General features: G+C 43.8%; 1 protein-coding gene across 1 annotated transcript in view; it reads left to right on the top strand.

The window, feature by feature from the left end:
- LOC107718105 (chromodomain-helicase-DNA-binding protein 7-like) overlaps positions 1–25302 on the top strand; it is a 109198-nt gene extending 83896 nt beyond the window's left edge. Inside the window, exons 12-38 of the mRNA XM_016525057.1 lie at positions 165–408; positions 1361–1537; positions 2625–2768; positions 2868–3141; positions 3275–3485; positions 3673–3868; positions 4045–4212; positions 4468–4647; positions 4837–4947; positions 6469–6674; positions 9175–9374; positions 9474–9633; positions 11211–11300; positions 11750–11853; positions 16177–16306; positions 16465–16522; positions 16615–16675; positions 16769–17105; positions 17206–17414; positions 17673–18452; positions 20309–20466; positions 20862–21089; positions 21230–21628; positions 21732–21929; positions 22021–22158; positions 22250–22354; positions 23265–25302. Of these exons, the coding sequence (XP_016380543.1) occupies positions 165–408; positions 1361–1537; positions 2625–2768; positions 2868–3141; positions 3275–3485; positions 3673–3868; positions 4045–4212; positions 4468–4647; positions 4837–4947; positions 6469–6674; positions 9175–9374; positions 9474–9633; positions 11211–11300; positions 11750–11853; positions 16177–16306; positions 16465–16522; positions 16615–16675; positions 16769–17105; positions 17206–17414; positions 17673–18452; positions 20309–20466; positions 20862–21089; positions 21230–21628; positions 21732–21929; positions 22021–22158; positions 22250–22354; positions 23265–24305 (6307 nt within the window). The 3' untranslated portion in view covers positions 24306–25302. The remainder of the gene's footprint in view (positions 1–164; positions 409–1360; positions 1538–2624; positions 2769–2867; positions 3142–3274; positions 3486–3672; positions 3869–4044; positions 4213–4467; positions 4648–4836; positions 4948–6468; positions 6675–9174; positions 9375–9473; positions 9634–11210; positions 11301–11749; positions 11854–16176; positions 16307–16464; positions 16523–16614; positions 16676–16768; positions 17106–17205; positions 17415–17672; positions 18453–20308; positions 20467–20861; positions 21090–21229; positions 21629–21731; positions 21930–22020; positions 22159–22249; positions 22355–23264) is intronic.
- The last annotated feature ends 266 nt before the right edge of the window (positions 25303–25568 follow it).

Below are 25568 nucleotides of genomic sequence, written 5' to 3'. Positions count from 1 at the left end.
ATGCAATTACCCTGCCGTCCAGCTGCACTGCTCACTCATGCACAGACTGAAGTGCATTTTTGATACCATTTAAATGTGGGGATGTCATGAATTGCAGCCTCTGTATGAGAATACATATTCTTACTGGTGCAATTGTACTTTTTTTTTTCTCTCTCTGTTCTCAGACGAAACTGCATTTTAGCTGATGAAATGGGCCTTGGCAAAACAATCCAGTCCATCACATTCCTCCATGAGATATACCTGAAGGGAATCTACGGTCCTTTCCTGGTGATTGCACCTCTTTCCACCATTCCCAACTGGGAGAGGGAGTTCAGGACATGGACCGAGCTAAACGTAGTGGTCTATCACGGTAGCCAGGCCAGCCGAAAGACTATTCAGGCTTATGAGATGTGCTACAGAGACACACAGGTACATAATGCTACTTTTGTCATTTGATATGCATTTTATAATATTGGCGTTATTGGAGCTAATGTTTCACAAGATTTCTGCAGGAAATACATAAGGTTCTATACATAGGGTTGTGTTCACAAGGGCCCTTTATGACACCCAAAATCTCTCTTCCTGCAGGGTCGTGTAATAAAGGGATCCTACAAATTCCATGCAATCATCACCACATTTGAGATGATCCTGACGGACTGCCCCGAGCTACGGAGCGTGCCGTGGCGCTGTGTGATCATTGATGAGGCTCATAGGCTCAAGAACAGGAATTGCAAGCTGCTTGAGGGCCATTTACAACACGCAAATTCATCCTCTCCTCCCGAAACACGTTAAAGTAGGTCTCCGGTAAACTGGGAGAAGAGCAGAGTAAACTTTACAGTTACCTACACAATCTGTATATGATATAAATAAAAACATGTCTTCAGATTATATTTGTAAGGATCATTATTGCCGTTTCCTTAGACATCAGCGTGTATTTTACAAACTGAAAATGTATGGTTTTGCTAGTACTTATGTGTATTTAAATGTCTGAAACCTAAAATAAGCATTATATGGCAAAACAATCCAGTCCATCACATTCCTCCATGAGATATACCTGAAGGGAATCCACGGCCCTTTCCTGGTGATTGCACCTCTTTCCACCATTCCCAACTGGGAGAGGGAGTTCAGGACATGGACCGAGCTAAACGTAGTGGTCTATCACGGTAGCCAGGCCAGCCGAAAGACTATTCAGGCTTATGAGATGTGCTACAGAGACACACAGGTACATAATGCTACTTTTGTCATTTGATATGCATTTTATAATATTGGCGTTATTGGAGCTAATGTTTCACAAGATTTCTGCAGGAAATACATAAGGTTCTATACATAGGGTTGTGTTCACAAGGGCCCTTTATGACACCCAAAATCTCTCTTCCTGCAGGGTCGTGTAATAAAGGGATCCTACAAATTCCATGCAATCATCACCACATTTGAGATGATCCTGACGGACTGCCCCGAGCTACGGAGCGTGCCGTGGCGCTGTGTGATCATTGATGAGGCTCATAGGCTCAAGAACAGGAATTGCAAGCTGCTTGAGGGCCTAAAGATGATGGACATGGTTAGTGCTTCCCCTTCTATCTAAGAAACATGATTTTGCTGAAAATAACCTGCTGTAAATTTCGCTCTAGCTTCACTTTTACTAGATAGAGGGTTCCCACAGTGCTGGTAAACCTGGAAATATCAGGGAATTTTAATATTTTCAAGCTTTGGAAATAAGACAAATTAAGTCGTAGATGTTTTTTTTATCCTTGTTTTTGAGTTTTTTCTAAAAATCTGTCAATTTGCTAATTGGTCTGAATGCCTTTAACCCTTTCGCATGTGAGTTTAAAATATTCTAGCTGTAAGTCGAACACACCTAATATGTATGCGTAATTGCATCGCTTTGACCGTAGATCCCACCTTCTCACACGCCATGATTGGTCTATTATGTACAATGCTTGCATGTTATTGGTCAAACTACTTTTCAATCATTACCTTCAGCAAGCATGAAAACAGGAAAACAAAGCCAAAACAAATCCTGGCCAGGACGCGTCCTGGGAAAATGGCACGTATGGTCACCCTACGATAATATGACAAGCGCTCAGCGCGTCCGATCTGGCTCGCCCCAGCCAAAGCGCGAAAGCAGATTTAAATTCAGCAATTGATGACGTGACGCACTGAAAGTTCTAATCACACCGGTGTGATCGTATGCTTCAGGGACCAGCCAAGACTGATCACACCGGTGTGATCGTACGCGTTAAAGGGTTAATGAATCAATCTGAATTTGAATTAAAAATAAAAATCCTTATCCAATAATCACATATGACTGGAAAAGTAATGTAAAGTGTTTCCACCATTTTTACAACACATTTCTATTTTTTTTGTTTCTTTTGTTGAAAAAGATAAGTCACTTAAAGGGGTCATATGATGCTAATATTTCCACATAGTGAGGTAGATATGTGGGGGCGTGTTAGAACGAGCCGTTTTAGGGGGGCGTGGCAGAGTCTTAACTTTGATAAAGAATATCTCTTTGGTTTTGAGACTTTAGTCTTTGCAACCTCAGGGATCTTATCTATGCACAATCAGCTTGTAACACTCCAAAGAGAAAGGAAAACTTGAAATTGCATCATATGACCCCTTTAATGAGATTCTTCTATCTTCTATAGGAACACAAAGTCCTGCTGACTGGAACCCCATTGCAAAACACAGTGGAGGAGCTCTTCAGTCTCCTTCATTTCCTGGAGCCTGACAGGTTTCCCTCTGAGCCAACCTTCATGCAGGAGTTTGGCGATCTTAAAACAGAAGAACAGGTATGGAATATTAGCACTTGTTAAATCACTGCCATCGGTGTGTGATGCATTTCAGAGATGCCTGGATGTTTTCTAATGGTCGTCACTTTCTGGTTTCAGGTGCAAAAACTGCAGGGCATTCTGAAGCCTATGATGCTGCGCCGACTGAAGGAGGACGTGGAGAAGAATCTTGCACCGAAAGAGGAGACCATCATTGAAGTGGAGCTGACCAATGTGCAAAAGAAGTACTACCGTGCCATCTTGGAGAAGAACTTTGCCTTCCTGTCCAAGAGTGTAGGCGGCGGAGGTGGAGGAGGAGGATCCAATGTTCCCAACCTGCTGAACACCATGATGGAGCTGAGAAAGTGCTGTAATCACCCCTACCTCATCAATGGTGAGCAGTAGACTCTTGATGTAAAACTGTGTAAACTGAAAACTCTTTTATTTGTTAACAGTGTGTGCTCAAAGAATATCACAATGTTTTCCAGTCAGCCAGACTGAAATTTCACTCCTTTCTCTGTCTGTAGGAGCTGAGGAGAAGATAATGGAGGAGTTCAGGGAGAGTCACCCCTTAGACCGCCCAGAGTTCCACCTCCAGGCCATGATCCAGGCTGCAGGAAAACTGGTGCTGATCGACAAGCTGCTCCCCAAACTGAAGGCTGGGGGTCACCGTGTGCTCATCTTTTCCCAGATGGTGCGCTGTCTGGACATCCTGGAGGACTACCTCATCCAGAGACGGTAGGATGCCTGAGCCCATAGCACTGCCAACAAATTAAGAAAATCACTTTTTAATGTGATTAGATGTGCAATCTCATATATTGGGTAGTATTTTTTAACAGAAAATTCTTAATAAAAAGGCATTATTTTATTAATAAAATGGCATTATTAGGTATTTATAGTTAATATTCCATTTCCTGTTCTCTAGGTATCCATATGAGCGTATAGATGGCAGAGTTCGAGGAAACCTCCGCCAGGCAGCTATTGACCGCTTTTCACGACCAGACTCTGACCGTTTTGTGTTCCTGCTGTGCACCAGGGCTGGAGGCCTGGGTATTAACTTAACTGCAGCTGATACTTGCATTATATTTGACTCTGACTGGAACCCTCAGAATGACTTGCAGGTAAACATGGAAGTGTTCTACCATATATGGTGAATATGTGATGGAAGCCATTTTATTTCACAAAGCATCTTTTAGCTGCATTATGCAACCTTAGCAGTTTTCTGGGATGGGGGTGTGTGTGTATATGCGAGTCCTCAAAGGCAGTTTGTGTGACTGTTTTGTGCTGTTGCCTTCAGGCACAAGCTCGATGCCACAGGATAGGACAGAGCAAGGCTGTGAAGATTTACCGCCTGATCACTAGAAACTCCTACGAAAGAGAGATGTTTGACAAGGCCAGTCTGAAGTTAGGATTGGACAAGGCTGTGCTTCAGTCCATGAGTGGGAGGGAGAATGCTGCCAATGGGGTATGAGCTGCACACAGCACCACCATTTTGTGGACCACAGTGTTCCAGATGGTTCATTAATCAAACATACTTTGCACATATTGACAGTCAGTGGAAAAACATCTAATTCTGGTGCACTGGGCTTTATTTTCCTTTATACTGTCTGCCTAAATTTGTCCTCTCCATAAAATCTCCAAGATGAAAACACTAGATTTTAGATTTGTATTATATGAAGTTCATTCATTACACCCCAGGCCCCAACCACCTTTTTTTTAGGTTCAGCAGCTCTCTAAAAAGGAGATTGAGGACCTTCTAAGGAAAGGTGCATATGGTGCTCTAATGGATGAGGAGGATGAGGGATCCAAGTTTTGTGAAGAAGACATTGATCAGATTTTGCAGAGACGAACACAGACCATTACCATTGAATCAGAAGGCAAAGGCTCAACATTTGCTAAGGTGATGACATTTAAAAACTTTCAGTCTTTTTGCCATGACTGAAGAAAAAAATTGACCCACCTATCAATGTTATTGCATAATCACCTTTATATAAGCAATACTACCCATTTAATCTTGCTCTTAAAATAGTGCAACCTAAAGGGTAAGTGTCTCTGATCTCACTATTTATATTCATTTTTTCCCTACCAGGCAAGTTTTGTGGCCTCTGGGAACAGAAGCGACATTTCTCTGGAGGACCCAGATTTCTGGCAGAAATGGGCAAAGAAAGCAGAGCTGGACCTGGATATGATCAACGGCAGGGTAAGCTGCAACTTAACGGTGAAAAGGAGCTCTCTTGTGCTGTGAAATGCCTCACAGGAGATGTTGCATGAAGTGAGGCACTAATCTGTAGCACCTCTCTCTTGTGTAATTGTGTGTGGAGCACTTACAGCTGACTATTATTCATTGTTTCATTAATGCCGGGGTCACGCATTAGCAGCTTTTGACAGGTATCATATTCATAATTCTGCCTGACAATTGATAACTGAAGATGGTGTAAAACCAAATCTGGATAGTTTCCACCACACTCTGTGTTGTCACTCCTCATAAATATGCTATCTGGGCATAATTAATGAGGTTGATTTCCCCAGGCTAATAGTGCGTGGAATGTAGCCGTAATTGAGCAAAGGCGAAATTGTTTAAACTTGGCCATGGGAAGCATTTTCTGTAATTACCACTGTTCTTTGCACTCAGGAGAATTGGAAGCTCTAAGCAGCTTATATCTGCTTGAAGGGAAACGCCATGTTATGTCTAAATAAAAATGCTTTATCACAGTTTTTTCTGCATGTGTCTTTGAGCAGAGGTCTTCCATCTTTGCCATCTAACGGCCACCTATATCTAGGGATGGGTACCGAAACCCGGTATTAAATGGACCCCGGGGCTAAATTATGAAAGACCGGTGTATCGATTAGCTTTTATGTTAACGGTTCTGCTGTCGGTACTGGAGAGATTAAGAAAACACACATAGGCTACATTTGTTATTGCTATATAGACATTATCTTGCAAATTCTATCTCACCAGAGTCGCCAGCTGTTTTTATATGGAATAATATTCAGACATTTTTCTATGATGCATTTTTTCTATTCGCAATTCAGAAGCGAGATCGCGCTCACACGGAGGAGCTTCAGTGCGCGCAACATGAAAGCCCTGTTTAATTGTGATGATAGAGGAGAGAACTAAGCATTCAAACATTTGCGCTTACACTTTAGGCCTGTGGCTGTGATATTAAGCAAAACATTTTTTTATTTCGATTTTGGTTTCTAAGGATCATAAAAAAGAAGATACGAGGTAAAACTATTAAAAACTAGCCGCGTTTTGTCTAGCACAACTTCCTTCCCTTAACAGCGGTGCGCATTCATTCCTCCCTAAAAACCCAAACTTAAAATCAGAATAAGCACATTCGGTGAATGTTGTAAAATGCCGTCTTTACTGTTGCTAAATTGCGGGGTATGTTTGATAAAACGTTGAAAGCACAATAATCCGCGCAAGAGGCACTGTTCCCCAGGCTGAAATGTGTGCACGCTCCTCCAATACGGACCGCAACTAGACAAGCAAATACACACACACACACAAAAGTACCGATAAGAATACAGTTAAAGTACTGGATCGATAAGCAGTATTGGTAAAAGTAGTAATACCGTTAAAACTTTAACGATACCCATCCCTACCTATATCATGGTGCTACCATAGTATAGTACTAAAAGTGATGAACACGCCGAATCCTTTTCTGCTGTCTTAAACTCTTGAGGAAGCATTCTAACCCCAGATCGTATCTCTTGTCAGAATAATCTGGTGATTGACACTCCTCGGGTCCGGAAGCAGACTCGGCACTACAGTTCTATGAAGGAGGATGATTTGATGGAGTACTCAGAGCTTGAGAGTGACTCGGAGGACAAGCCCATTCAGAAACCACGGAGGCCCCAGGACCGAACCCAGGGGTACCCCCGCAGTGAGTGCTTCAGAGTGGAGAAGAACCTGCTCGTGTATGGGTGAGTGCAGTCTGGAAATGGTCATTTTATAATGTTGTTGTTGGTTTTAACAGCTTTGTACTCCTTTTTAGTGGGCTGCTCTAGCCTGAAAATTTACTGAGATTGTGCTAAATCACCATCTTGCACTTGAGGAGTCCCTGGGGCCTATCCCTATAATTAGTTGCCATTTAGCAGATGTGTTTTTTTTCCCCTCAAAAGCTGCTTTGAGTGTACCCAACTATACATGACCCTACAGGGCAACGCTGCGCCCCCATTGGGGGGGAGTGGAATCCCCATGCATTTTCACACATAGAAACATACAAGTTAAAATTATTGCTGTCAACTAATTTTATCTATCAGACTTTTTCAGTCCATATCCCTTTAAAATATCATTAGATCTCCATTCCCTCAATCGTAGCTTGCCATGGAAACCAGTTTTAGCAGGAAGTCCATCCCAATGCCATGAGACAGGATATTCAGCTTCCTGCTTTGTTTTATCGCCATCCAAATTCCCCTTGTCTTGTCTTGTTTTCCATTTGGAATGAGAATATCTGGTACCTCACAGCCCACCAGTGCAGTGGCCGAGTTTGTCACGCTTGCTTGTCCCGGGGCAGTGGCAGACACAGCGCTATCTAACGCACACAGTTAATTAAGTGCCAGGCCTCAGTGCACTCAGCACTAATCATGACTGGCTGCACGCACCATGTCTGACCAGTATTTTTTTTTTCTTTTCAGTCAGACGCGTCTAGACCCCTGAGCTATACGGCAAATTAGATCCATCAAGTCTGAGGGCTTTGTCTCTTCTGATTTTTTTTTTTGGAAAAAGCAGTGTAGGGCTATGAAATCAGAGCAGACCTTCCCCCCTCTCTCTTCCCAAAAAGCCCTTTAGGCCTGTGCTTAGAGAGTGCTTGAGTACTTAATCAAATAACAAGGGCATTGGGTCTCCTCATGATCATGCACCATGCCAGCAATGCAGTGGTGCCACGCCGCCTCCTTCAGCTTGTGAGAAATGGCACAATCATAGAGTAATACTATGCTTAAACGATCCTGACACTGTGCCAGTTTTTTCCCCAGACTGTACAAATGCACTTTAATTAGTTTAACTAGTCTTGTCAGTGACATTTTTCCATGCTGCTTTACAAAACTGAACAACTGCAGTTAAAGGCTTGAATTTTTTTAATAACAAAGGACACAAACTGAAGTTTTCACATGCTGTATTTGCTCTGACTAACTTTTCTTCTGTTGTGCGTAGCTGGGGCCGCTGGGGTGACATCCTGTCCCATGGACGCTTTAAGCGCCCGCTGAGGGAGCGAGACGTAGAGACCGTTGTTGGTTTTAACAGCTTTGTACTCCTTTTTAGTGGGCTGCTCTAGCCTGAAAATTTACTGAGATTGTGCTAAATCACCATCTTGCACTTGAGGAGTCCCTGGGGCCTATCCCTATAATTAGTTGCCATTTAGCAGATGTGTTTTTTTTCCCCTCAAAAGCTGCTTTGAGTGTACCCAACTATACATGACCCTACAGGGCAACGCTGCGCCCCCATTGGGGGGGAGTGGAATCCCCATGCATTTTCACACATAGAAACATACAAGTTAAAATTATTGCTGTCAACTAATTTTATCTATCAGACTTTTTCAGTCCATATCCCTTTAAAATATCATTAGATCTCCATTCCCTCAATCGTAGCTTGCCATGGAAACCAGTTTTAGCAGGAAGTCCATCCCAATGCCATGAGACAGGATATTCAGCTTCCTGCTTTGTTTTATCGCCATCCAAATTCCCCTTGTCTTGTCTTGTTTTCCATTTGGAATGAGAATATCTGGTACCTCACAGCCCACCAGTGCAGTGGCCGAGTTTGTCACGCTTGCTTGTCCCGGGGCAGTGGCAGACACAGCGCTATCTAACGCACACAGTTAATTAAGTGCCAGGCCTCAGTGCACTCAGCACTAATCATGACTGGCTGCACGCACCATGTCTGACCAGTATTTTTTTTTTCTTTTCAGTCAGACGCGTCTAGACCCCTGAGCTATACGGCAAATTAGATCCATCAAGTCTGAGGGCTTTGTCTCTTCTGATTTTTTTTTTTTGGAAAAAGCAGTGTAGGGCTATGAAATCAGAGCAGACCTTCCCCCCTCTCTCTTCCCAAAAAGCCCTTTAGGCCTGTGCTTAGAGAGTGCTTGAGTACTTAATCAAATAACAAGGGCATTGGGTCTCCTCATGATCATGCACCATGCCAGCAATGCAGTGGTGCCACGCCGCCTCCTTCAGCTTGTGAGAAATGGCACAATCATAGAGTAATACTATGCTTAAACGATCCTGACACTGTGCCAGTTTTTTCCCCAGACTGTACAAATGCACTTTAATTAGTTTAACTAGTCTTGTCAGTGACATTTTTCCATGCTGCTTTACAAAACTGAACAACTGCAGTTAAAGGCTTGAATTTTTTTAATAACAAAGGACACAAACTGAAGTTTTCACATGCTGTATTTGCTCTGACTAACTTTTCTTCTGTTGTGCGTAGCTGGGGCCGCTGGGGTGACATCCTGTCCCATGGACGCTTTAAGCGCCCGCTGAGGGAGCGAGACGTAGAGACCATCTGCCGCGCACTCCTGGCCTACTGCCTGCTCCACTACCGTGGAGACGAGAACATCAAGAGCTTCATTTGGGACCTCATAACCCCTACTGAGGATGGCCAGAGCCGCACACTGACCAACCACTCTGGTAGGACACTCATCTGAAACCAAACTGAAAACATAATTTATTTTCTCTGTCAGCATCTACCTCTTCACTTACTAAACAGTGGCATTTCTGTGGTTTCAGGACTGTCTGCCCCAGTGCCCCGGGGGCGTAAAGGGAAGAAGGGGAAGCCGCAGGCTGTTCAGACTCACATGCCACAGGCTGACTGGCTTGCTGACTGTAATCCTGACCTCCTTCTTCAAGAGGACAGTTACAAGAGACACCTGAAACACCACTGCAACAAGTATGTATCATTTCACACACTGCCCTTTCCCACCTTTATGGATCATTACACTTACATGTAATGGTTAATATATTTTCCCTCTTGTTTTCCACCGTTTTAAATATTTCATTGGCAATATGTTGCACATTGAAACTACTTGAGTAAAAATTGTAGCCAATGTGATTATCCCTCCATTCAGTGTCTTTTTCGAGACATTGGTGCACTAGTATAATCTAGATCTATTCGAAATATTTGTATCTGACATATGAATGGAAATCAATCCAGCAATTTTTCTATGATGATTAAAAAAAATCCTTGTCCAATGATTAGAAAGGTCATGGAAATTCCTTGGTCAAAAAATGAAAGGCCCTGGTTTAAAATTCCACACAAACACTGTTCCGTTTTTCTGCTGCTGTCTTGTTTGAAAGTAACCTTTTGACTTCCAAGCCTGATATCCTCTGAAGCAGGTGTATTTAAAAACTTGAGAAGCTTTTCGAGTTAAAGTAATTGAAGCAAACTTGCGAGTTTAGCTGAATGTGTCCAAATGCGAGTTAGCGCTGTTACCTTGTGCTGCAGATGTTTCATTAAGTTGCTTGGCTCCTCCGTAGTTTAGCTTTGACTAATGAATGTCAGTTAAAAAATGGCCAGCTGTAGAGAATCTGGCAAAAGAAAGAGTCCCATCTTTCTGGCAAAGGCCTCTGCCAAGTTCCTGAAGTAATGAATGACAGGCCGTGAGGAATCTTTTTCATTGCTGAAATTAAAGATTTTAAGAGCACTCAATAATTCATCGTTCAGCTCATCAGGCCGCACATGATGATTTTGCCTCTCGCCCCACACGTCCATTATGCCTTGTGTGCCGCCGGCTTGCGTCTTTTGTTTTTCGAGGCCTCTCTGGTTTCATTTGATAAATAGTTTCTGTTGCCAGGCCGGCATTGTTTTGTCCTGCCTAACGCTAGGCATTGACCGAGAGAAAGAAAAACACTGTTTGCACTGCTGGCTCTGATGTGCATCCAGAGAAGGGGAACAGAGCAACAGCTGAAGAAACGTTACGAGACGATAAATGCGAGGTGCTTAGTCCGCCAACCATCTGCTCGCCGCACTGCAAACTTCTGCCTCTGTACTTTGGAGGCGTCCCGTTAGCACCTCCCCAACTTCCCTAACAGCATTAGGAAGGAAATAAAAACGAGAGGATGAAGGTGCTGGAGTGCGTACGTGTGGAGGAGGGGGACGAGGGTGGGTACGGGCAGCTCCCCAAGCGCAGCGGCGCGGTGCCAGGCCAGGTGCCAGGCAGACCTGTTGGAAGCGGGTGAAAGGCGGCTCACACAGAGGTGATTATGTGCAGCCATCTGTCAGGCGTGGAGGCTGCCGCACAGCGTGGCTAATCAGCCCTGGCAGCATGATGGATGAGCCATGGCACATGCCAAAGAGCTGCTGCTGCTGGCACAGCTCAGAGCTGGCCAAACTTACTCGCTCTTTTGTTTTCTGCCTTCTCTCCTTCCCTTTGTCCCTTTTTCCTTCCTCTCAATCTGTGTCACTCCATTAACCCCAACTCATCTTTGTTTTTTGTTTTTCTCTCCTGCTCTCTCTATCTCTGACAGAGTGCTGCTGCGGGTCCGAATGCTCTACTATCTGCGACAAGAAGTCATCGGCGACCATGCAGACAGAATCCTGGAGGGAACCGATTCAAGGTTGGCATCTCTCTCCATTCCCTTCCACCGAATCCTGCCTGCTGTTATCTTTCCTCTCCCTCCATCACCTTCTCCTCCTCCTCCTCCTCCCCCTTTCTGACAACACCCCCACCCAGATGTGCATGCATTTATAATGTGTAAACGTGCTCGCCATGTTGATGCTCTCAAGGACTCGACTGAAGTTCTAATGACTGCAAGGGGCTCGCGTGTGCACACAAGTGCGCAGGGTGAGATCAGGGAGGGGCTCAGATCTCTGGCCATAATCAGGTTGGCCCTGAATAAACAAGATAAGAAATGGGCCTAAATGAGATGCGGCTTGCTAATGCTCGCGTTTCCTACCAGATGTCTGCAGATAGACATTAATGCCGCTCTCATTAGATTATGTGAAGCTGTGGCCATCTCCTGGATTTAATCACCCTTTCCTGTGTTTGTTTGTCTTTCGCTTATAGCGAGTTGGATATCTGGATCCCACAACCCTTCCATGCCGACGTCCCCACTGATTGGTGGGATCTCGATGCGGACAAGTCCCTCCTAATCGGTGTCTTTAAGCATGGTAAGCGCCGCCTCCTTACAGCTGACACTCTCTGATTGGTGTGTTTGCAGTGACAGGCGACAATAATTGCTCATGTTGACCTATTGTAATATTGCCTAGAGATTGATGATATTTTCTGAATGGCTGATCCTGTGCTTGATGGAGGGTGGCTGGGAAAATGGATGGGGGAAACAGCCGAGATCTAATCCATCAAAGGCAACAGGCACCTCTCAGCACGTTTTATTAACATTGACACCGCAGTATTAAGAAGTGTTTTGGGAGAACCTGCTAAATTCCCAGTTTGGGACGTGATTGTTTTCTTTTGTGAAGCTGCGCAGCTGTCCCAATTTATCTTTTGGGGAAAACGGGGCCAAAAGCAGTATTAAAAAAAGAGATGGAGAGGGGTTTCTCAGCTGCTGACTTTTAATTGTATTAAGTATAGTAATAGCCACTTTATTTAGTAATGTCTGCTGCTCTTGCCACTGATATTAATCTTAGAGAGGGGCTTTTATGCTTCTCTCAGATTGGTCTTTTTCGTGAATGTGTGTACAGAGAGCTCTCTCTCTGGTCTCCCCCGGTGCGCTGCGCTACCTCGTTAACTCAGCTGACCTCCATACATGCGCACACACACAGGAGCGTGTATATAACACAGGCAGCCTGTTCTTAATCATAATCCCAATTCAGTAGGGAGGTCTGGGGAGGAAACGTGGAGAGAAGAGGTGGCAGGTCTGGACTGCAGAGGAAAGAGTGATGGCCTATAAACCCCCTCATGATTACAGTTTGGCTCGGGGCGCGGCAGCAGTTAGGAACAATGTGTCACTGCATAAATCCTAATTGAAATGTGATGTTCTAGCGGGGGAGGGGGTGCTCGAGTCCCGTCTGATCAGCGGCTCAGCTGAAGTGGGTCCAGCCTGCCAATCGCCTCCCCTGTTGTGCACTGTGGGGATCCACAGGCTCGAATCTGTTCTGCTTGGACAGTTTCAACGGGCATTTTCCTTTGGCTCTGCCTTTTGTTTCTTTAAATTTTTTTTCTTTGGTTTGATTTAATCTTCTGGTATTTTTTGAAAGGATTTCACTTTGTATTAAGATGTTGATTTAGTTTAAGGTTTTTTTTCTTCACACAGTGTTTTTGAGGATCTTTTTTTTCTTTTGGTAGCATTTTAAAGGGCTTTGATTACATGTTTATTGCGGCACATGCTAAGTTTTTAGCACCTCACAGAACTGACATTTTATTTAAGCAATACACTTTTTTTAAATTTCATTTTAAGCTACATTTGACACACCAGTAATACTTTTTTCTGCTTTCACAACACCAAGGGAAATAATAGCTCGCCAGCCCACAGCCCAGCCTGTAATTATGCATATTTTATGTTCACCGCTGCTCTCTTTTCTTCCGCTAGGCTATGAGAAGTATAACTCTATGTGTGCTGACCCCACCCTGTGTTTCCTGGAGAGGGTGGGCATGCCTGATGCCAAGGCCATCGCTGCCGAGCAGAGGGGAGCGGACATGATGGCAGATGGTGTCGAGGGGTACGTTTGGCCCAAAATCACAGCCCCAGCAAGAGGGACTCCTCCTGCTCTTTCTTTCTCTGGCTCTCTCCCTCTTTCTTTATCCCTCACCCCGCTTTTCTTTTGGTTCTTTTCTTTGTTTTCTCTCCCACACTAAAAGCCTTTCTATTTTTCATAATAGAGAGGATGAGGACCCAGAGTACAAGCCATTAAGGATGCCATTCAAAGACGATCTGGATGTGAGTTTTGAAATATATTAGTCTATTATTAGATAAAATCTGAAATCTAAAATCAGCATTGGTAATAGATTGGCTTATGTAACATTTTCTTTGCCATGTTCGCAGGATTTTACAAACTCTCCTCTGGATGATAAAGAAGGGATGGATGGCGAGACTGGAAAAGGTATTTATTTCCCCAGCACGCAGGTGTTACCCATTATACTTGGGATTTTTACTTCACGGTGCTCATCATTGCCGTCTGTTTGTCCACCCTCAGTGCTTAAGCCTGGTGAGAATGGGAAAGCAGGCAATCTATACTGGCCGCCAGCCTCTGCCCTGACAGCCCGATTGCGCCGCCTCATCACGGCCTATCAGCGCACTCACAAGCGTGAGCAACTAAGGCAGGAAGCCATGACCAAGCCTGATCGGCGCCGAGGCCGTCCGCGTGATGACATCCTTGCAATGGTAACAGAGGGAGGAGCTTATGCTCCGGATGGAGCGGTGGCTTTCATGGCTGAAGGAGGGCCCTTCATGGCCAAGGGATCACCTTTCATCCCCGACAGCGCCACCTTGCTGGCTGATGGAGCAGCTTATTTTAAAGAGCGACGGCAGAGGTGAGTTACGTCTAGATCTTCCATTTAAAAAAAGAAAAATCTATATTACTCCTTTAGTCACACATCACCTCATTTCCATTTACCGACATCTGTTTTCCAGATGGACAAGGCGTGAAGAGGCCGATTTCTACCGTGTGGTATCCACATTCGGTGTGGTTTATGACGTGCACAGACAGTGCTTTGACTGGTCCCAGTTCCGTGCTTTTGCTCGTCTAGACAAGAAGACAGATGAAAGCCTGGAAAAATATTACTACTCTTTTGTGGCTATGTGCAAGCGGGTGTGTCGGATGCAGGTCAAAGCAGAAACAGGTAAACTTCTGTCTTTTTGAAACTGGAGAAAGAAAGAGCAGATGAAACATGCAAAATATATCAGAAATGAATCGATATTCACTTAGATATCTATTCTTAATACTGGACATTGTAATATTGTGAAGCCTAAATTGATTTGTAATTCTCATAAAAAAAATAATTTATTCATAGAAAATAGTATAAGATTTTTTACATATTGATATTGCTTTTTAATTGAATTTTCAATTATGCAACTGCCCATCATCTTTCTGCTTACAGAACTGCCAGACCCCACCCTCATCATTGACCCCATTACAGAAGAGCGGGCTTCACGGACGTTCTATCGTATCGAGCTGCTGCGGCGGATCAGGGAGCAGGTGTTGCCGCACCCTCTGCTGGATGAGAGGTTGAGTCTGTGCCAACCAAGTACCGACCTCCCAGCCTGGTGGGAGCCCGGGCACCATGACCGAGATCTCTTGCGGGGTGCCTCAAAGCACGGTGTCAGCCGCACTGACTACCACATCCTCAACGACCCTGAGTTGAGCTTCTTGGAGGCCCATCGGAAGTTCACACAGAGCAAGGCTGCAGAACTGTCCATCGTGTCTGATTCTCTTACACCTCTGAACCTACTCAAAGATGAGGAAGTGAAGGAAGAGCAGGGAGATGTGTTAGTGCCCAAAGTGGAGAATGGTGACATAGAGGAGGTCAAAGAAGAAAAATCTGAAGCCCTCTCTCCTAAATATGAAGTGAAGAAAGAAGAGGAAGCAAATGATTTGGGTCTTAATTGCGAACCTAAAGCGGAAATGATGGAAGTGGAGGAGAAAGATGATGTAATAGAGGTTAAGCCCAAGGTAGAGCAGGGTTGTCCTGTGGATGGTATGGCTGATGAGAAGCCCATGAATCAGGAGCCCACTACCCGTGAGGACAAAAACGCTCAGGATGAAGAAGAGCCACCCTCAACCACTGAGGCTAAACTTTCTACTGGCAAAACCTCTAAAGAAGATGAGGAAGAAAAGATGGACGAGGACGACAAATCAGAAAAATCTTCACAAGCTGAAGGTGAATATTAGGCATTGTTTGGTATTAGGGTTGGGCGATGTCTACCAAATTGGCATCGGACTATGTCTACAGTGGTGATTTGAGGTGATTGAGTCAAAGCAAGTCAAGTAGGTGATACTGCGCATGTGTCGAGCTCATCCGTATATTTAATCTAATTTCATTTAAATAATTTAGAATTTTGTTGCTGTTTTTAGTTTGTGTAAAACCAGGCTCGAATCTGTTCTGCTTGGACAGTTTCAACGGGCATTTTCCTTTGGCTCTGCCTTTTGTTTCTTTAAATTTTTTTTCTTTGGTTTGATTTAATCTTCTGGTATTTTTTGAAAGGATTTCACTTTGTATTAAGATGTTGATTTAGTTTAAGGTTTTTTTTCTTCACACAGTGTTTTTGAGGATCTTTTTTTTCTTTTGGTAGCATTTTAAAGGGCTTTGATTACATGTTTATTGCGGCACATGCTAAGTTTTTAGCACCTCACAGAACTGACATTTTATTTAAGCAATACACTTTTTTTAAATTTCATTTTAAGCTACATTTGACACACCAGTAATACTTTTTTCTGCTTTCACAACACCAAGGGAAATAATAGCTCGCCAGCCCACAGCCCAGCCTGTAATTATGCATATTTTGTGTTCACCGCTGCTCTCTTTTCTTCCGCTAGGCTACGAGAAGTATAACTCTATGCGTGCTGACCCCACCCTGTGTTTCCTGGAGAGGGTGGGCATGCCCGATGCCAAGGCCATCGCTGCCGAGCAGAGGGGAGCGGACATGATGGCAGATGGTGTCGAGGGGTAAGTTTGGCCCAAAATCACAGCCCCAGCAAGAGGGACTCCTCCTGCTCGCTTTCTTTGGCTCTCTCCCTCTTTCTTTATCGCTCACCCCGCTTTCCTTTTGGTTCTTTTCTTTGTTTTCTCTCCCACACTAAAAGCTTTTCTCTTTTTCACAATAGAGAGGATGAGGACCCAGAGTACAAGCCACTCCGGATGCAGTTTAAAGACGATCTGGATGTGAGTTTGGAAATACATTAGTCTTGACTGTATCTAAAATCAGTATTGGTAATAAATTGGCTTATGTAACGTTTTCTTTGCCATGTTTGTAGGATTTTACAAACTCTCCCCTGGATGATAAAGACGATGGGATGGATGGCGAGACTGGAGAAGGTATTTATTTCCCCAGCATGCAGGTGTTACCCATTATACTTGGGATTTTTACTTCACGGTGCTCATCATTGCCGTCTGTTTGTCCACCCTCAGTGCTTAAGCCTGGTGAGAATGGGAAAGCAGGCAATCTATACTGGCCGCCAGCCTCTGCCCTGACAGCCCGATTGCGCCGCCTCATCACGGCCTATCAGCGCACTCACAAGCGTGAGCAACTAAGGCAGGAAGCCATGACCAAGCCTGATCGGCGCCGAGGCCGTCCGCGTGATGACATCCTTGCAATGGTAACAGAGGGAGGAGCTTATGCTCCGGATGGAGCGGTGGCTTTCATGGCTGAAGGAGGGCCCTTCATGGCCAAGGGATCACCTTTCATCCCCGACAGCGCCACCTTGCTGGCTGATGGAGCAGCTTATTTTAAAGAGCGACGGCAGAGGTGAGTTACGTCTAGATCTTCCATTTAAAAAAAGAAAAATCTATATTACTCCTTTAGTCACACATCACCTCATTTCCATTTACCGACATCTGTTTTCCAGATGGACAAGGCGTGAAGAGGCCGATTTCTACCGTGTGGTATCCACATTCGGTGTGGTTTATGACGTGCACAGACAGTGCTTTGACTGGTCCCAGTTCCGTGCTTTTGCTCGTCTAGACAAGAAGACAGATGAAAGCCTGGAAAAATATTACTACTCTTTTGTGGCTATGTGCAAGCGGGTGTGTCGGATGCAGGTCAAAGCAGAAACAGGTAAACTTCTGTCTTTTTGAAACTGGAGAAAGAAAGAGCAGATGAAACATGCAAAATATATCAGAAATGAATCGATATTCACTTAGATATCTATTCTTAATACTGGACATTGTAATATTGTGAAGCCTAAATTGATTTGTAATTCTCATAAAAAAAATAATTTATTCATAGAAAATAGTATAAGATTTTTTACATATTGATATTGCTTTTTAATTGAATTTTCAATTATGCAACTGCCCATCATCTTTCTGCTTACAGAACTGCCAGACCCCACCCTCATCATTGACCCCATTACAGAAGAGCGGGCTTCACGGACGTTCTATCGTATCGAGCTGCTGCGGCGGATCAGGGAGCAGGTGTTGCCGCACCCTCTGCTGGATGAGAGGTTGAGTCTGTGCCAACCAAGTACCGACCTCCCAGCCTGGTGGGAGCCCGGGCACCATGACCGAGATCTCTTGCGGGGTGCCTCAAAGCACGGTGTCAGCCGCACTGACTACCACATCCTCAACGACCCTGAGTTGAGCTTCTTGGAGGCCCATCGGAAGTTCACACAGAGCAAGGCTGCAGAACTGTCCATCGTGTCTGATTCTCTTACACCTCTGAACCTACTCAAAGATGAGGAAGTGAAGGAAGAGCAGGGAGATGTGTTAGTGCCCAAAGTGGAGAATGGTGACATAGAGGAGGTCAAAGAAGAAAAATCTGAAGCCCTCTCTCCTAAATATGAAGTGAAGAAAGAAGAGGAAGCAAATGATTTGGGTCTTAATTGCGAACCTAAAGCGGAAATGATGGAAGTGGAGGAGAAAGATGATGTAATAGAGGTTAAGCCCAAGGTAGAGCAGGGTTGTCCTGTGGATGGTATGGCTGATGAGAAGCCCATGAATCAGGAGCCCACTACCCGTGAGGACAAAAACGCTCAGGATGAAGAAGAGCCACCCTCAACCACTGAGGCTAAACTTTCTACTGGCAAAACCTCTAAAGAAGATGAGGAAGAAAAGATGGACGAGGACGACAAATCAGAAAAATCTTCACAAGCTGAAGGTGAATATTAGGCATTGTTTGGTATTAGGGTTGGGCGATGTCTACCAAATTGGCATCGGACTATGTCTACAGTGGTGATTTGAGGTGATTGAGTCAAAGCAAGTCAAGTAGGTGATACTGCGCATGTGTCGAGCTCATCCGTATATTTAATCTAATTTCATTTAAATAATTTAGAATTTTGTTGCTGTTTTTAGTTTGTGTAAAACATCTAGCCCATAATTTGTTTGCTGTTTTTGCACAATGGGGGGAATCGTGAGGAATCACGATGCCGGCTCAACATCTTGATGTCTGTCAGCCATCGGCGATGGACGATGACATTGTCTTTCGGCCCAACCCTATTTGATATTTTATTTCCTTTAACACTACATTTATTGTGTCTGCATCAGAAACATGCCCAAAACTTTTTTGTATGATCCAAAAACAAATCAAAACAGTTTTGGGCCAAGCCTTTTCTTTAATTACTTTAAATTGCTACTAAATCTAGGATTAGGCTAAATCCACTCCATCCTCTTTCATTTTATTTTGCTGGAACACCTTAAATTAGCTTCAAATTCCCAATAAAATATCTAAAGATGGCTGGCACCAATCAGAACTGCAGAAATTGTTTTCATACATGTTTCCTGTATACACTCTCCCTGTATATTCCATTGGTTGTACAGATTATCCTGCCCCAAATTTACTCCACTTGTTGAGCCAGTGTCACTTTGTTGGCTAGTCAGGATGCTCAAAAAGTAATATTTTGAAAGTATTTACAGTATCTCACAGAAGTGAGTACACCCCTCACATTTTTGTAAATATTGTATTATATCTTTTCATGTGGCAACACTGAAGAAATAACACTTTGCTACAATGTAAAGTAGTGAGTGTACAGCTTGTATAACAGTGTAAATTTGCTGTCCCCTCAAAATAACTCAACACACAGCCATTAATGTCTAAACCGCTGGCCACAAAAGTGAGTACACCCCTAAGTGAAAATGTCCAAATTGGGCCCAATTAGCCATTTTCTCTCCCCGGTGTCATGTGACTCATTAGTGTTACAAGGTCTCAGGTGTGAATGGGGAGCAGGTGTGTTAAATTTGGTGTTATCGCTCTCACTCTCTCATACTGGTCACTGGAAGTTCAACATGGCACCTCATGGCAAAGAACTCTCTGAGGATCTGAAAAAAAGAAGCAGCACGGTTGCCAAGACCATACAGCGGCTTAACAGGACAGGTTTCACTCAGAACAGGCCTCGCCATAGTCGACCAAAGAAGTTGAGTGCACGTACTCAGCGTCATATCCAGAGGTTGTGTTTGAGAAATAGACGTATGAGTGTGTGTGTATATACAGTTGATGTTGTCATGGAGGAGTGGAAGAGGACTCCAGTGGCAACCTGTGAAGCTCTGGTGAACTCCATGCCCAAGAGGGTTAAGGCAGTGCTGGAAAATAATGGTGGCCACACTAAATATTGACACTTTGGGCCCAATTTGGACGTTTTCACTTAGGGGTGTACTCACTTTTGTGGCCAGTGGTTTAGACATTAATGGCTGTGTGTTTACATTTATACAAGCTGTACACTCACTATTTTACATTGTAGCAAAGTGTCATTTCTTCAGTGTTGTCACATGAAAAGATATAATAAAATATTTACAAAAATGTGAGGGATGTACTCACTTCTGTGAGATACTGTATTTATTTTGGAAGGGGAATTCAACTAATTTTCAGCAGTTTTCTCTTCATATTATGCTGGGATATAAAGAAATTACACACTTGACCTTTTCAAGATACTGTATTTGGCAAAAAAAAACTGCATAGATTTTGATTTGAGAAGCCTTATTGCAGTCTAGCTTGTATTAAAAGATCATTTTTATTTGCAGCTGGAGCAGCCTCTGAGAGGAAGAATTTCGATGAGGAGAGTAACGCCTCCTTGAGCACAGCCCGTGATGAGACCAGGGACTGTTTCAGCGTTGATGACGTTGAGCCGTCAGCCTCTCAGATGTTCGGTGAACGTTCACTGTTCTCCTTCTGGCCCAAGGTTAGTTAAATCATTTTTCCCACTTCATTCACAATTTCCTTTCCTTTTTTGTCAAATCAATTTAAATTTTTCAGATTAACTTTCAGATTCTATCTCCATTTTCCCCCTCTTCTAGCATGTAGTAATCTAGTTTACCACAAAAGTGATTTGAAAATAAATGAAGCCAAGCCCAAAGCTTTGAGGAAAACATGATGTAATGCAGAGTGAAAAGACTGTACTTGGCTTCCTCCTTTAATAACCGAGCAAAATTGCATTATAAGATTCTTGGGACATGAAACCGGAGCTGAATTGGAGAAAATGAGATACCCTTTGTTGTACTCTCTAGTTCATTATGTATGCATCCACGTGCACACACTCACTTACACTTGTGCTGCTCTTCTGTGTTTGTACTTTAGGACAGGGTAATGATCAATCGTATGGACAACATCTGTGAAGCGGTCATGAAGGGCAAGTGGCCTTCCAACAGGAGGCATTTCTTTGACTTACCAGGCCTGTTGCCTGGCTACAGCTCCATGGCAACGGACAGCCCCCTGCAGAGGCGGAGTCTTGGTGATCTCTCAATGGTGGGTCAAACCAGCTATAGTGGCAGTGAGGACCTCACCATGTCACCACAGGTCAACAAGGCAAGTCCCGCCTCTAACCCAGCCTGCTGTGCCCCCATGGGTGCTGATGCACCTGTTGTCTTTTGTTTAAGTAGTTTAACATTATAAAATGGATTTTAATAGTTATGTTTGTTAAGCACCCTCTCATTGTTCTTGTCCAGGACGATGCTTTGAGCCTGTCAGTACCTCGGCAGCGCAGACGCAGGAGGAGGAAGGTGGAGATTGAGGCAGAGCGTGCTGCCAAGCGCAGGAACCTGATGGAGATGGTCGCTCACTTACGAGAGTCCCATGCTGCAGAAGGCCAAGCACAGGCCATAGACCTGACCAAGGCCCTGCACAGCGTGTCCAGCTCTTCCTCTGCCTTCCCTGGAGCCATGGCCTCCTCCGCAGCCCTGAAAGCGCAGATGGAGCTGCTGCAAGCAGGCGTTTCCTCTAGACCAAGAGCCAACGGCTCTCTGCTTGACACTGAACTCCCCAACCGGAGAAAGCGAGGTCGCAGGAAAAATGTGGAGGGGTTGGAACTGCTCTTTATGGGAAACAAGAGAGGACAACTCAATATGGTACGTATCCTGTCAGGATGTGATGCCATTTTCATGTGGCTCATAGACCTTTTAAGCACATAAACACTTCTTTGTCCCATTTTCTGTTCGTTTGCATCTACAGGAAAATTCCGATGGGACCAAAGCTTTTGTGGATGGGCGGGCACATAGACCCATGTCATCTCCTGCACATAAGGCCCCCGTTGAAGGCCTAGAAGAGGGAAGCCATCTTACAGGAGAAGATGGACCCAGCACTAAGGACCTACGGGAGTGGCTGAGACAGCACCCCAATTACACTATGGATATGCCTGGATACGTACCAGTGAGTGCAGTTCTTTGTGCCCACCTTGTTGGCTGATGTGGGAATGTCCTGTGCATTTTATCTTACAGAGTTCTCTTGTTCTTGTTCTTAGAAGAATGAGGACCTCCTCTCTCAGTTTGCCAAGCCCAAACAGAAAAGACACAGATGCCGCAATCCCAACAAAATCGACATTAATACGCTGACTGGAGAGGAGAGAGTCCCTGTTGTTAACATTAGGAATGGAAGAAAGGCAAGTATTAATGTTTATGAATGGATTAAGTTTATTCCCCACAAAATAATCTTTACACTCGCTGTAACATTTATAATTTGTATAACTACAGATGGGAGGAGCCATGGCCCCTCCAATGAAGGATTTACCCCGCTGGCTGGTTGAAAATTCTGAATTTGCCATCGCCCCTGACTGGACGGATATTGTGAAGCAATCGGTGCGTCTTTTATTTGAACGAGTGAATTCTGATCAATTTAGCCACTATTTGGTCATTTAAACTCTTAGTAATTGGCATGTATCAAATTGGTTATTGCTTTTTTTATATTTATAATGTATACTATTACCATTCAAAAGTTTAAGTTCAGTAAGATTTTTTTTTATTTTTTTTTTTTAAATACATTCAGCACACATGACATTAAGGGCATTTTGTAATATTATAAAATATTTCCATTTAAAATAAATGCTGTTTTTTTTTTTTACATTTCCACTGAAACATTAAGCAGCATAACGTTCAATAAAAAAAATTTTTTTTGAGCAGTAAGTCAGCCTATTTATTTCTGAAAGATCATGTGATTCAAGACTGACTGAAGATTTCCCATCACAGGAATAAATGAGATTTTGAAATATATTAAAATAAAAAGTTATTTTAAAATGTAGTATTTGACGATTACTGTTTTTATTGTACTCTTGATCAAATAAATGGAGCCTAATCAACCCTCTACATTGCGAGTAAATCACTCGCATATGCGACTAAATCTTCACTCTGGGCGACTAAATGATGTCTAATATTAGCCAATTGCTAATAAATTCTCAGATTTTACTCGCCAGTGTGTGAGTTGGAGGGTGATGGCAAAATTAAATTTTCCGCAGCCATAAATCCAGTCTTCAGTGTCATTTTTAAATCATTTAATGCATCATTTATTTATTTATTTTTTAATTTATTAAAAAAAAAAACAATTATCAGTCTGGCGAGTAAACAAAAAAAATTTCCTAGCCAATGGCGATTCAATTGCCAAGGTGTCCGTAGAGGGCTGCTAATAGACATTAAAAACATGAGAAAATTTTTCCTAACCCCTGACTTTTCATTGTTATTGTATATACTTAAATTGTTTTCTTTTTGTTTCCAGGGCTTTCTCCCAGAGTCCATGTTTGACCGTCTTCTGTCTGGGCCAGTAGTCAGAGAGGAGGGTGTGCGCCGTAGAGGCAGGCGACCCAAATCTGAGATCGTCAAGGCGACAGCAGCAGCGCAGGCAGCAGTCTCAGCAGTGGCTTCCACGTCTGGCGTTAATCCTTTTCTGATGAATGGGCTGTTTGGCAGTATGGACCTGACCAGTCTGCAGGGCCTGCAGAACCTCCAGAGCCTCCAGCTGGCTGCTGGCCTCATGGGCATTCCCGCTGCTCTCGGAGGGGGAGCAGACGCCAAGCACGCTGCAACCATGCTGCCTCTCATGCTTCCTGGCATGGGTGGCCTCCCCAACATGTTCAGCCTGGGGAGTCTGTTTGGAGGAAGCCTGGCTGCTGCTGCAACGGCCACCAATGGCGCATCTGGCACAGAACAGGCCGATTCTGAGGAGAATCCCAAGCCGAAGACTGTCGAGGAAACCAAGGACGAAGGAGATGAGAAAGAGAAGGAAGCAGAGAAATCGAATGAAATGGAGTCTGCTGAGGCAACCGGTGATGCTGCTGCGCTGAATGCAGCAGCCGCTGCTGCGGCCGCCGGCATGTCCACCAACGCGCTGGCCTTCAACCCTTTCCTGTTGTCCACCATGGCCCCAGGCCTCTTCTACCCATCCATGTTCTTACCCCCCAGCCTGGGTGGCCTGGGCATTCCAGGCTTCCCCCAAGCTTCTCTAGCTGACCTCCAGAGCGCTGTGTCCGGGGCCTTTGGGGCCACCGGCGAGGACAAGGATTCCGGTAAAGGGCCCCGCACAAATCAGGACCAGAACGCCTCCACGGCTGACATGGAAACTGCTGACAACACACTTGAAGACAGTGACTCAGAGGAGAGCCAGAACAAGACTGCAGATTCATCAGTACTAGATGATGACCTGGCAGGGCCGGCAGAGGAAATGGACTCCATGGAGGGTGGAATGGATGATGAGGATGATGATGATGATGACGATGAGGAGGATGATGACCCTGCTGATGAGGATGACAAGAGTGACTAAAAAACTGAATCAGGCCTTCTAACATTTCCCCAGGACTGAGGAGAGACAGACTGAACTCTGACAGAGTGGTTAGTCCAGTTGTTTACATGCCAACTCAATATCCAAAACACTTTGGTCGTTTGGTTTTTGTTGACAGGTAACGTTAAGAGGAAAGCAAATAAGCTGTCTCTGTAACCATTAGCATAGCCAGGGATGACGTGAACAGTTGTGCGGATGTCAAAAGGGTGGGGGGTTTTTTTCCCTGTATTTTTTTTTTCATTTTTTTTTTTCATTAAAGTCTTTGGCACTGTTTGAGTGCCTTCTAGATGAAATGGAAATTTTCTGAAATATTATAGGAATTAATCGTTCCGATAGTGCTATGCTGCTCTCTACTTATTGTAATATTATTGTTTTGTTTTGTTGTAATTTTTTTTTTCCCTCTCTCTACTGTTGATATTGTAACAATGAGTAGCATCTCGTAAAATTCAGTGGTGTACAATTTAACGGCATTAAGACACTCTCCGCTGCTGAGGAAGAATCGTGGTGTTTGTTTTACTGTTCTGCTGATAGGAGCGGGCGAAGTTCTCACATATCATAGCCTACACTCGGACTGTTCCCAGTCTCTCACACTGACAATCCAAACGGGTGAGGAGACCTCTCGACCTGTGGAGACAGCAATAACGAAGGCAGCTTTTGAATGTTCAGTTTTACTCTTTTGACTAAACACCAGAAAGTGTGAAAAAGCGACATGAAATTACTGCAGTCAAATTGTCTCATTGTATCCATGTTAATGCACTGGTGTAAGAATAAAATCAGGTACCTTTATCTATTTGAATGGACTTTTGTTACTTTAGCCACAAAGCTGAACAGCATTACCTCAATTCTAACTAACCTTGAAGTTTACAGACATAACTGTTGTAAATGTATTTTCTTTTGTCTTTTTTATTTTTTTTTGAAACCATCATGTATGATGAACTGTAAATTGCTGCCAACTGTAGTAATGATGCTTTTAATAAAAGTGACTCACAATATTCGCCTAGGAAACCAAAACCGTGTTTGTGTAGCTCTGTGGGGATGTCAAACAGCATCCTCTGACGACAACAAAGCTTTTATATCATCTAACAGAATAAATTGTTCATTCACTTCAAGTTTTATCTCTTTGAAATAATTGTAAGGATTTTTTTAATCATTAGCACCAAATATGTGTAGTTCCAGCTAGAGCAATGTTGAATTTAGGTGCAAGGTATTTGATTTCAACACTTGAGACCATTAAATGCAATTTAA

The sequence above is a fragment of the Sinocyclocheilus rhinocerous genome, unplaced genomic scaffold, assembly GCF_001515625.1.
Source record: "Sinocyclocheilus rhinocerous isolate Xijiao unplaced genomic scaffold, SAMN03320098_v1.1 scaffold480, whole genome shotgun sequence".
Lineage (NCBI taxonomy): Eukaryota > Metazoa > Chordata > Actinopteri > Cypriniformes > Cyprinidae > Sinocyclocheilus > Sinocyclocheilus rhinocerous.
This window is presented reverse-complemented; position numbering and strand designations above follow the sequence as displayed.